General features: G+C 42.8%; 1 protein-coding gene across 1 annotated transcript; it reads right to left on the reverse strand.

Annotated features, from left to right (window-relative positions):
• Positions 1-4571: 4571 nt before the first annotated feature.
• Positions 4572-11622, reverse strand: LOC123045119 (protein LEO1 homolog). Its single transcript, XM_044468066.1, has 11 exons — positions 11279-11622; positions 10437-10789; positions 10131-10245; positions 9510-9686; positions 8684-8860; positions 8199-8330; positions 7900-8079; positions 6341-6472; positions 5607-5720; positions 5311-5523; positions 4572-4916 (listed from the first exon to the last, which is right to left on the reverse strand). Exons 1-11 carry the CDS (start codon positions 11519-11521, stop codon positions 4767-4769), a joined length of 1986 nt encoding a protein of 661 aa, XP_044324001.1. The 5' UTR covers positions 11522-11622; the 3' UTR covers positions 4572-4766.
• Positions 11623-12099: the final 477 nt, after the last annotated feature.

Below are 12099 nucleotides of genomic sequence, written 5' to 3' on the forward strand. Positions count from 1 at the left end.
CTGTTTGGGGCTCCGGAGAGGGGGATTCATCGTCATCGTCATCATCAACCATCCTCCATCACCAATTTCATGATGCTCACCACCGTGCGTGAGTAATTCCATCGTAGGCTTGCTAGACGATGATGGGTTGGATCAGATTTACCATGTAATCAAGTTAGTTTTGTTAGGGTTTGATCCCTAGTATCCACTATGTTCTGAGATTGATGTTGCTTTGACTTTGCTATGCTTAATGCTTGTCACTAGGGCCCGAGTGCCATGATTTCAGATCTGAACCTATTATGTTTTCATGAATATATGTGAGTTCTTGATCCTATCTTGCAAGTCTATAGTCACCTATTATGTGTTATGATCCAACAACCCCGAAGTGACAATAATCGGGATACTTCTCGGTGATGACCGCAGTTTGAGGAGTTCATGTATTCACTAAGTGCTAGTGCTTTGGTCCAGTACTCTATTAAAAGGAGGCCTTAATATCCCTTGGTTTCTATTAGGACCCCGCTGCCACGAGAGGGTAGGACAAAAGATGTCATGCAAGTTCTTTTCCATAAGCGCGTATGACTATATTTGGAATACATGCCTACATTAGATTGATGAACTAGAGCTAGTTCTGTGTCACCCTATGTTATAACTATTACATGAGGAATCGCATCCGACATAATTATCCATCATTGATCCAATGCCTACGAGCTTTTCACATATTGTGATTTGCTTATTTACTTTTCCGTTGCTACTTTTACAATTACTAAAAAAACTGCTATCGTTACTTTTGCCACTGTTACCATTACTATCATACTACTTTTCTACTAAATACTTTGCTGCAGATACTAAGTTATCCATGTGTGGTTGAATTGACAACTCAACTGCTAATACTTGAGAATATTCTTTGGCTCCCTTGTGTCGAATCAATAAATTTGGGTTGAATGCTCTACCCTCGAAAACTGTTGTGATCCCCTATACTTGTGGGTTATCATAGAACTTGTTTACGTGGATGGGCGGCGCGCGCCTCGCCAGCCGAGACGGCTTCCAGGAGCTCTGTGTGCCGTCCTTCGTCATCTGGAGCTCCGCTGACTCGTCCCTGCAACATTCCCGTGCTCGCCGGCCTCGGCCCTGCTCCATGGGGGCACAACGAGTGGAAGAAATTTCGCCCCCATGCCAAAAATTTTGCTGACAGCCCCCCAAGCGGCGAAAAAAATGCCTCCTGGGGGGCTCAACGACTGGAGATGCTCTAACGCTCTGTTAGGATGTCTGTATTGGAGACCTCTGTATTGAATTGGTTTCAATTCCAATTCAGGGAGGAAACTGTAATGAACATGAATATGAATTCACATGTTCGGATGCTCATGGAATCGGAATACCAAATCATGTTCGGATGACAAACTATGGAATTGCATATGCTTTGTGTCTTATGCATTAAATCAAAATCCAATTGTGTTTTATTCGGTGATGGAAGCAATCAATCCCATATGAGACATGGGACAATTGTAATTCATACACAATCTACAACCACATAACCATGCATTATTCAATCGATTAGCACACCATTTACAGTCACATAACCATGTTCTTCCCCTAAGCAGCAAAACCTGCAAAAATGAACAGGTGGTTAGTAAATTCATGGGAACATGGACAACAGGGGAAGAACAGAACAAGGGACCAGGAGAAACTTGGCTAGGTAAGGAAAAAAAGACAAAGAAGGCATCCATGGGAGGGGAAGAAGAACATGGAAGAGGAGGTTAGGAGGGGAAAGAAGATGGCAGGCGGTAGGGGAGCCAGCGAGATGGCCGAGATGGAAGGCGCGCCGGCCAGCGAGATGGTCGGGATGGAGGGGTTGCGCCGGCCAGATGCAGTCGCGGCGCCGCCTCGTGCGGCAGAGGAAGGAGCTCTGTGGGGGAGGAAAGGCGCGGCAGCCGTGAGAGCTTGAAGCTCCGCTGCCACTAGAGAGAGGAGGAGGGAGGAGGGCCATGGCGTGGGATCCATACCTGCGCCACCGTCGGCTGGGGCTTGTGTCTCGCACAAGGAGAAAAGACAGGTCGCGAGCAAGATCTGTCTCGAAACGTTTTGTTTTGCGGGACTTGCCAATTCAACCCAAATCAGAGTGTCAGACCTCCGTATCGTGGGAGGGTTGCACGCATGTAGGCTGATTCGGCTCTGTATTGGCCCCGTTTCGGTTCGCTCGATTCGGTATACATCCAAACGTCTGAATTGGCAGGTGGTCAATACCATATCCAATTCGATGGGTCTAATTCAGACATCCGAACGCAGTGTTAGTGTATGAGCGTATATATAAGCGCTTGTGTTTGTACTGTGTTCGAATAAAAGTATGTTGTCTGCCAGCCTGTGATCACAGTTTTGAGGCGTCGTAGGAAACGGGAGACCAGCAGTGTCGCGCTAAGTCCATTCACTTGGACAGTAGGCCCATCTTTGGTATTTTATTTTTGTTGTTGCATGGGTAGACTTTTTTTTGTTGACTGTTTTTATAATAGCTAACCAGTCTTGCTGACTGGTGGGAAGACTGGTACGTCCTATGCGTTAGGAAGTTTGCGTTGAAAAAACAGAAAAGGCTTTTATGGGGACATAAGCTTTCTTGCATGTTTTATATAGAAAAGAAGTCTGCATTTCACCCTCAAATGTGGCCAGAGGGACAAATAACCCTGTGAATTCTAATTTGGTATAATTTTGACCCCAAAATCCTTCAAACCGGATAAATCTCCCTCTTAGCTGATTTTGGTTTGATATAAACCGGTTTTGGGACACTGCTAGTTGACGTGGCGCGGCTTTATGATGGGTATTGAGAGTTATGCTTGCTGACATGGGCTTGGTTGCACCGGACCGGTTGAATGCATCGAACCCTCCTCTTTTCGATCGGGTCGCCTCCTCTGCTTCCTTCTGCTCCTCGTCACCGTCAAGGAAAAATTGCCGCATCCCATAATTGAGAGGATGAAATCACGATTGGATTGAAGCCATGGATCCCCATACGTGATGCAAATCCGACTACCCATCTCTCTGTATGTTCCGCTGATGATTTAGGGATTTTAGGGCGTGTGAGAAAGGGGTTTGTTGGAGGGGGGTTGGGGTTTGTTGGTGTCCATCTGCCTGGCTGCATGCTGCTCCCATGCACCTCCCTCACTTGTTGCTGGCCGGCTCACTGGTTGCTGCTCTGGTGTTTGAGCCTCTGGTGGTGAAGTTTCAGCCGACGGTGATGTTTGTAGCTTCGGTGCTGGCTTTGGCTTTTTACGGCGGCCACCCCATCTCTCACCACCTCCAGCCAGTCCCTGCCATCTCCTTGTATCTCAACATGCTCCACTCCTATAAAATCACGGTACTTATCAGTACAAAGCCTAAACTGATAGTGATATGGGAGAGTATATGAACCCGGCGAAGCAAAGTACAGCTCACATATATCGAGGCAACTAACCCCATTTTTGTCCGGTTTTTAGCCTTGGACCGGCATTTGACGCATGTCATGTGCACCCTGATCACTATCTTTTGCTTAGAGAAGCAGAGCATACTTGTTTCAGTGGCAAATATTTATCCGGTTTTGAGGATTTTAGAGTGTAAATCATACAAAAATCAAGTTTAAGGGGTTATTCGTCCGCCAGGCCACATTTGGGGGTGAAATATATACTTATTTTTTTTATGCAGGCAATGCCAATAGATGTCCTACTAGAGGCCTGGGGCTTCAAGATAACAGGCACACCAAAACAGTTTACAGGCCAGCCCACATGTGCCAGCTGGCCCAATAGTGCAGCAGCACGCATGGCCTAGGCCACTGACAATACATAGGAGTTTTGTCACAAGAAAACAAAAATATGAGTGAAAGTGTCTTTCTACACCCAGGAGCAAATGCTCCTGGTGTGAACAGCAAAATCAACAAATTCTGAAATTTTTTTGTGACATAATTTCGCAAATGTTTGTCGTGCACGCAAAATTTCATCGCGAAATCACATTGGTGTAAGTTATGCCAAAAAAACAAAATTGAAGCTCGAAAATGCTTTTGTAAGTAACATTTTCAGAGCATCGATTTTATTTTTTTTACCACGCCTTCCACCAATGTGATTTTGCGATGAAATTTTGCATGCACAACAAACATTTGTGAAAGTATGCCATAAAAGAATTCAGATTTTTTTTTGAATTTTTATTTTATTTTACTGTTCACACCAGGAGCAAATGCTCCTGGGTGTAGAAACTCCACGTCCGTAATATGAGTACTTATAAACACGGCACACTTTAGTCGATTATTCGGCCAAAGCGCTAGGTGCATAAATTCAGAAGGAAAAACTGCTTCTTTTTCCTCAAAGATGCTCTAGTGTGAGAGTGCCATGTGCATTGGATGAACAGTAAGTTTTAAAAAAAAATGGCAACTTTTGGCATAGAAGATGCTTAGGTGCGTTAGAGTGTGCAAATTTTCATGGCAAAATGACATTGAAGTCTCAACAAAAAACAAATCTGCTCCAAACAGTGTTTTTTTTATGTTTCTCCGAGACACAATTTTTTCTCTCAAGAGCTTCTCAAATGTCATTTTGTCACAAATTTTCGCACAGTCAAGCATCTCTGATGCCAAAAATATCAGATTATTTTGAATTCTTTTGCTATTTTATTTGAATTTACTGTTCATGATCTGCACCTGGGCACCGAATAACGGACAACTGACAACATCTTTTTTTGTTTCTAAATGAACAACATTCACACATAGCCCATCCAATATTCAACAACACTTTTGGCAGCAGAGACAAATGTACGTTTGCCAATTTCTATTTTCTCCTCCTTCACTCGTCTTCGTCATCGCTTTCAAAAACAACGCCCTTCCGGCGATGAACAGTCGCAGGCTGTTTCCTCGGCGGGGAATCCTCGTCCGAGTCCACCTCCCTGCGCCTTTGGCTCCCGCCCACTGCTGACTCTCTCTTCCGCTTTGGTTCCTGCACAACCAGTTCCAGTTTGATTAACATTATTACCATCTTTCCTCCATTGAGTAGTGCAAGTCGGCCACGACTGAATGACAGGTTAAATGGAAATCACGGTGCTTCCTTCTGTTCTGGTTACCATCTCACTCTCAGATCAACGCGGCAGCAGAGCGAAAGAAAATTATCTACAAAGTCTGACATCTAAAATTTCAATTCAAATTGGTGACCGTATTCCTAATGTCAGAGTTACAAGCAATCTTGTCTTTGCCTGTTATTGAACTACTTAATTCTTTACCGTGTATGCCAGGTAAGAGGACCTGACTCTTGCTAAATTGGATGGTTACTGCAGTTTACCACACTACCTACTTTGTAAAAGGAAAACTGTGAGTTTGAGGCAGTGGCATCTTACCTGGATTCCTTCATCTGACATAGGCTCCGGGTCTTCCTCATATTCATCCTCCTCATCCAGCTCTTCCCTTCCACCGGTGGGCGAGTGCTCAATGTCCTCGCCTTCAGTTTCATACTCTGACTCCTCCCTTTCACTCTCAGAGTACTCCTGGCGTCTCGCCAGGCGAGAAGGAGGGACGGATGGTTTGCGAGGAACACCTCTGCTCATATTCGACTGAGAATGTGCACAGAATACATGTAAGCATTGACAGTAATAAATTTGTTCAAATGAGAATGCATCTTTGCCCAGTTATCCACCTTCTTTGCGTTAATTATACGCCTTTCACCTAGTGCTTCAGCCTCCAAGTCATCCTCAAAACGACCATGAGATGCCATTCGCCGAGAGCTGTAGTGGTTGTCAGTCTCCTCATCCTGCCAAAAGTAAGTATATGTTCAATGAATTCTTGCCACATTCCGCTACTACCCGGAAGCGGAGCTAGTAACACACAAAAATAACATTCATGTCCCAAGATACACAGTAGTCACCCACAGCCCACAAATACAACCTCACTTATTGTCATGTTCAATTATCCAGGCAAGTAAATCAGCACAGAACTTCATACTCTCTAATCTTACAAAAAACAGCTACTGAGCATGTATCTCCAGGTCCCATGGCAACATGACACTATCAGAATAAAATTACCCACCTAGGCAAAAATTGCAGATGTACATTCAAGAAGGTAATCTAAAGAGTTTTGGAGTAAACTAGGGAAGCATGAAATGAATTTCATACAGAACTAAACTTCCCATAGTATGACCTAGAGTAAGCTTTAATAAGTTCACACTAGATCTGTGATTAAAATATAAAAGAAATATACAGTTAGATCTAAATGATTGGTGATTGTTAAATGACATTTACTAGTATAGGTCAAGAGAAACTGTGCTTACACTGTATATCATGTATTCTTAAAAAACTAACACTGTATATGCCAGAATAGCTAGTTGTACCATAATCTTCTTGATTGGCAAAAAGCAGGGAAACAACAACCCACCTCATCTAATGCATCTTCCAAAAACCCTGGAGAAAGCTGCCTTCTTTGCCTGGCAGGTTGTGTGTATTTGCGGTTCACCTTTTCTCGTTTGCGTTGAAGAATTGAATGAGCTCTAATACTTTGGCCCTCAGCCTGCATAATTACTATGTCAGTGAAAAAGGAAAAAGTTTGCTGAAAATGCATATAAAATCGGTTTTGGTGGGGGAAAACGGAAAAAGAGGTCAGCAATAAACACGATTAATATGCCTCCAGAATGGGACAAGAATTACAATTTATTGTTGCACCTTCATAAATGGAAACTTTTTCGAGAAAACGCAGGGGACATGCGTTTCATTCCATTGAAAAGAGAGAGTTTGTAATTACAATCCTTCATAAATGGCAATTTCACTTGATTTGATGTTTGGAGTGTTGGTTGTACTGTGTCACACTGAACGCTATGGACAATTCAGGGTGTTCAAGACTTTAAATACGGTCAGACTCAACCTGTTGAATCCATTACTCATTTTCTCTTTGTACTGGTTTCGCCAACGTGGTTGGAGCTAGTTAAGGAAATGAACTACGGCCATATTCATCGGTTTCCATAGTTTGTATCCAAATCGGGTTGAAAACCCCTAACCATAATCATCAGATTACAAATCGAATCACGAGTACAAGAACTTTTAGACCCTACCCTTAGATTAGTTAGGCTGACACTTACTAAATGGAACAAGAAACACAGAGAAGAACTTTTGAACCAGTCAAGCTCAAACTCTACAAAACAAACCGGGTTTATTAATGTTGACTTATGTGTTGGTATGTATGCAATGGCAGAGCTTCAGACCAAAATAAGTGGGGGCTAACATTGATTAATGGATGACTTAGGCAATACATTTAAAGGTCAATTTTCTCATGTGTTTGCAACGGATTCATGAAAGCAAGGGGTTTCGTGTGCCAAATGGTTGTCTAGAGGAGTGAGTACAAATTTCTACAGGTTTCTGATCTTAGAACTCATCCTCCCATAGTTTCATGGCTATAGAAAAGGGGAAACGCAAATAAAACTGTCGGACTCGTCCAATGTTCTGAGAATGGAAGCTGCTAAGGGATGACCGAACGTCCAATAGGGTTTATCCACAGCCAGCAAGTCCCGTGATCCAGCAGGGAGGGAAAGCAGGACTTTGAAGATCAAGCAGAGAGAGTGACAAGCAGAGCAAAGGGCCGGGCCGGGCTGGATTCTGTTCTTCTGGTGAAACAGCCACCCATTTTTTGTTCTCTGATAATAGGGAACATTGTATTTGTAGGCTTAATATGGTAAAAACATGCTCTTCATGAGGTTCCCAGCACCAGCATGAAGCGCTGCAGACCCTACTAGGAAGTAGTAATTCAACTATCTTAGGGAAAAAGAAACATACATGTGGAGAACATGGCAAGCCCCTATAGCTATCAGTAAGAGAGATACATGGAAAGTGGACGTGTAACAAGACACAAGTGTTCTTATATCTGGCATAGGAGCCTTAGCTTAAGTCATGGACAAGTCAATGAGCATATTCAACCACAGGACTAAATAGTGGAGTTCTGGTTACCCTTTCTTTTTCCTGCTTCACTCTCTCAGGATCCTTAGCATCATACCACTTTTGCATCTTAACAGTTTTCTTATTCTGAGAATCAACAAGAGCGGTTAATAAACGATGTGACTTTGAAGACAAGGAAGATGGCATAAATCTCATTTTCTGTAGAAGTCTTCCTTGTGATTGTAGAACTCCCTGCATTATGATTCAAAATTAATCAGGCCAGTGAAACTTATTGTGGATGATGTTGAGAGTATAGATGAACAAAGAGGCCGTACGAAATGCAATTGGAAAGCAGACAAGAAATAGTTTACCTTCCCACTCCTCAGAAACAGATGGGACTGATCATGATTTGCTTCATGTACGGATATATCAAGAACTTCATTACCAATCAGCAGCTGCATGGTTCCATCTTTCCATTTGACAAAGCGTGCATTACTTTCCACCTGCAAGAAATCAATGTGCAAAGCTTCAATTATCGGTGGGGAAAACAAATCTCAGTAATACAGCAGCAAAACATCGCAGACTAAAATGCATCACGTGCATAGGTCTTCAAGGTGGAGGGAAAAGATAGCTGTAAGGGAAACAAGAACATCGCCAAATTGAAAGAACATAGAAGATCAATGAAACCATCATGATGTCATAAGTAGAGTAGTGACATAATCTAGATAGGAATGCCATATCAACTTCAAGGAGAGAGAATTTGAAAATATGGCAATGTGAACATAAGTTTGTAACTGACTGTAACACCAAATGATTTCATAATACTACATTGCTGCATGAAAAATGTTCCACTTACTGACGTAGTGCCATCAGCATTCTTGACAGTTCTCCACCGCACAATATTGTCCTCCAGTCGTATTTTTTTCTTGGTCCCAGATTCATCTGTAACATAAACATCTTCTTCCACATATGTTTTGGGATCAAAAGGCCTCGGATCAATCCCCATTATGTTTGATACCTTGATCACGTTCATCTACAAGATAAGAAATCATTAGGTAACAAAACCCTGCCTGAATAGCTGCAGAAGTGCAAACCTATTCAGCATGGATCATAACATTCTGTCATTCTTACCAAAGCCCATAGAACATGAGATGACCTATGATAAGGATATGTATCTAGACCAAAATGTTTTCACCATCAAGTACAAGAATGTTGTTCATCAATCATCACACACGAGTTATTTCCTTCCCAACAATGTTGCTCATCAATCATCACAGCACGAGTTATTTCCTTGTCATTTTATTATACCAGACAGGTGTATACCAGGTGTAAAACAGAACATCACCCGTTAGACTATTAAGGAGTAACAGATAGCAAAGAATAATAAAGAATGATGTGCATGTACACCACGCACAACAGAAAAAGGCATGCAACGTTAAAATAAAATTGTTGGATGGATATGATAAAGCAAATAGGCTGAGCTTAAGAGAACAGGCTTATATATAGACAAGATAATATCGCTATTAGACTTCAAAGAGTAATCAACCATCAAATGATAAACCACATGCACCAGTACTCAACCATATCATCAGAAAAAAAGAGAGAAAAGAGACTGAAAGGCATCCCTCGCAGCGAGGGAGAGAGAGACTGAAAGGCAAGATTTAAATGTGTAGTTAACTCACTCTGTCCGGTCGAGCTGGTGGCTGCTGACGTGGAACAACCAAGTTCAATGGTGGGCCAACTGGCTTCTCTTTTGTTTTTGGCTCACGGTTGTCATCTGAATCATATTGTATATCATCATCAGCCACGACATCATCTGGCTGCAAGTCTTTCTCATATTGCAGTTCATCCTCCATAGGCTACAGAAGAAAAGAATAAGGGAAATTTATTGTGTGCCTAGAGATGAAAAGGCTTTAAATAACAAGATAATGTGTAATAGATGGGGAAAATCATCAAACCTGATTGGAAGCACAGACCAATATTCATGCAGAACAAATGCAAGAAACGCAGAAGGTTTAAGTTTTCGCATGACTACTTAGTTAAGCTAAGATTTACTTAGGGAAGCACAAAATGGCAAGTACAAGGGTAAAATGAGATAAAAGACCACCATATTCGCCACTGTTATGTGTCGATAAAAAAAGCTCAGTTACACTAACATGTACCGCATTATCCTTATCATCCAGTAAGCAACTATGCATTGCTGTCTAGACTCATAACTGTGACTAAGATCGCTTCTGGAGATCTGGAATTTCTATATTTTACTGAATGGATGGAAAAGGAAGAATTTGGGATTTGAATCTTACATTGGAATCTTCGTCAATTTCATCTGGGGCATGATAAGGAGCAGGTTCATCTTCATCACTATCACCAAACACATCACGGACAACTTCATGATCTCTCTCTTCCTCCATTGGCGAGCTGCACAATGAGATTGTGATTCTTATGAGTCACTACACTATTAGGAAGGGTCTACATAAGAGAAGAATATGAATGCACTGCCGAAATAACGAATCATTTAGTCAACCATGGAACAAATTACTTAGTAATGTCAGGTCTAGCAAGCATAAAACGCATAATATTTAACAAAGTAGCATTCTAGTTTTCCTTGCCTTGGTTTCCTTTGAGGAGCTTCCTCATCTTCAGGAGCTTGACCAGCATAATAATTATCTTCAGACCCCTCAGATTCAGAGGCAACAACTTCCCTTCTTCTACTGGGAACCGCCTGCTGCTCGTAGCCATCTTCTTCACTGTCCATGCCTCTTGCATCAGTATGCATCACCCCATCACTCAGTTCTCTTTCTGGTGAGCTCTGAACCTTTTCCGGGTCACTTTCTCCTTGATCAAGATCAGCAGGATGGGCCTCTGTTTCACTTTCCTCTTCCATTCCGAGTTGGCCCTCACTCTCACCTTCTCCTTCCGCTTCTCCTTCCCCTCCATTCTCTGCCTCACCCTCCCCTTCTTCCTGGATAAACATATCAGTAAGAAAATGTCACATCAGATAGCTTAACCAATGTCGATGCAGAATTAGGGATATGAGGGAATCTACAAGAGCATATCTTTAACTCTTTAGCAAGACCAACATTCCAGTTTTAAAGATCATTTTAAGAGTAAGAGTCATCGTTGTTCCAATCACTTGCTAGTTGCTACACAAAATTCCCAGGATATACAGAGATTGCATCACACAACAATCGGCAAGCTGGCGCATGCACGCGCCTACAATCCTCCACCTCGCCTAAAAGTAGGAATCTCTACTTCAAAATGTTTCAGTTAGATTTCCCAGGATCAATTAAAAACATAAGCCCACAATTTCTCGAACAATTATGGGGCCGGTCTCGAGGCTTCGAATCGACAGCTCCCCAAAGAGAAAACTAAGCCCTAGCCCAGGATGGGGATTGAGGAAGTAGAGCAGGGGAGATCAATCACGGCGAGAAGGGGACTGGATGTGTGTTACCGAGTGGTAGGCGTCGTGGGCAGGGCCGTGGCTGCGTCCCTCGTCTTCTTCCTCCTCGTCCTCCTCTTGGTCCAAAACTTGGCGATGGCGCTGCATCTGCTGTGGCGGCCCCTGGTCGTCCTCGTCGGCGACCTCGATGGGGTCGTCATCCTCTTCGTCCTCAGACTGGTCGCCGAAGAGGTTCTGCATCATCTGGTTGCGCGTCTCCTCCTCGACATCCCTCTCCCGGTCACCGCCCGCCATCGCCGCCGCCGCTGCTTTCCGCTCCTGTTCGGGTTTCTTCAGTTTCCGCTCCGAGGTGAGTTTATGCGTGGGTCGCGTGGCGTTCGAGCCACTGAAGAAAATTGCGTGGGAGACAGTTTCTTTCTTTAGGGTTGCGTGGGAGACAGCTATTGATCCAACGATAGGACCCACATGCAATCGACTTCAGGAGAATTTCATTTGTACTTTTTGTTTTCAAAGAGTTTTTTCTTTTTTTAAGGAAATTTTCGAACAGTATTTATAATTGCATCTCAAAAGAAGTAGGAGTGTTTATAATGAAATATAACTAGCTAACGAGCTTATTTTGATACAGAGCAGACAAATTGCCCATGAATTATAATATTACAGCGCACGACCATGATACGCCTCAGAAGATTGGATGACATCAAGTTCATGTTTGCGATGGCATGGCATGGATTATAGTACACCTGAAGAACGATAACAATGGATGATGGACAATGTCTAGGGCCCGTTCTTTTGGACTGCTTAAAAAATAAGTTGTCTCTCTCCAAATCAAAAAATGAACCGCTCCCTAAATTTGTTGAGGCTTCTGAATCAGT

This window comes from Triticum aestivum, chromosome 2B (genome assembly GCF_018294505.1).
Source record: "Triticum aestivum cultivar Chinese Spring chromosome 2B, IWGSC CS RefSeq v2.1, whole genome shotgun sequence".
In the NCBI taxonomy this organism is placed as follows: Eukaryota; Viridiplantae; Streptophyta; class Magnoliopsida; order Poales; family Poaceae; genus Triticum; species Triticum aestivum.

Coding starts and splice junctions, on each gene's coding strand:
- LOC123045119 (XM_044468066.1), bottom strand. CDS start 11,521: ATGGCGGGCGGTGACCGGGAGAGGGATGTCGAGGAGGAGACGCGCAAC. Junction 10,246..10,436: donor GCTCCTCAAAGGAAACCAAG/GCAAGGAAAACT, acceptor CTCATTGTGCAG/CTCGCCAATGGAGGAAGAGA. Junction 8,080..8,198: donor TGTTTCTGAGGAGTGGGAAG/GTAAACTATTTC, acceptor ATCATAATGCAG/GGAGTTCTACAATCACAAGG.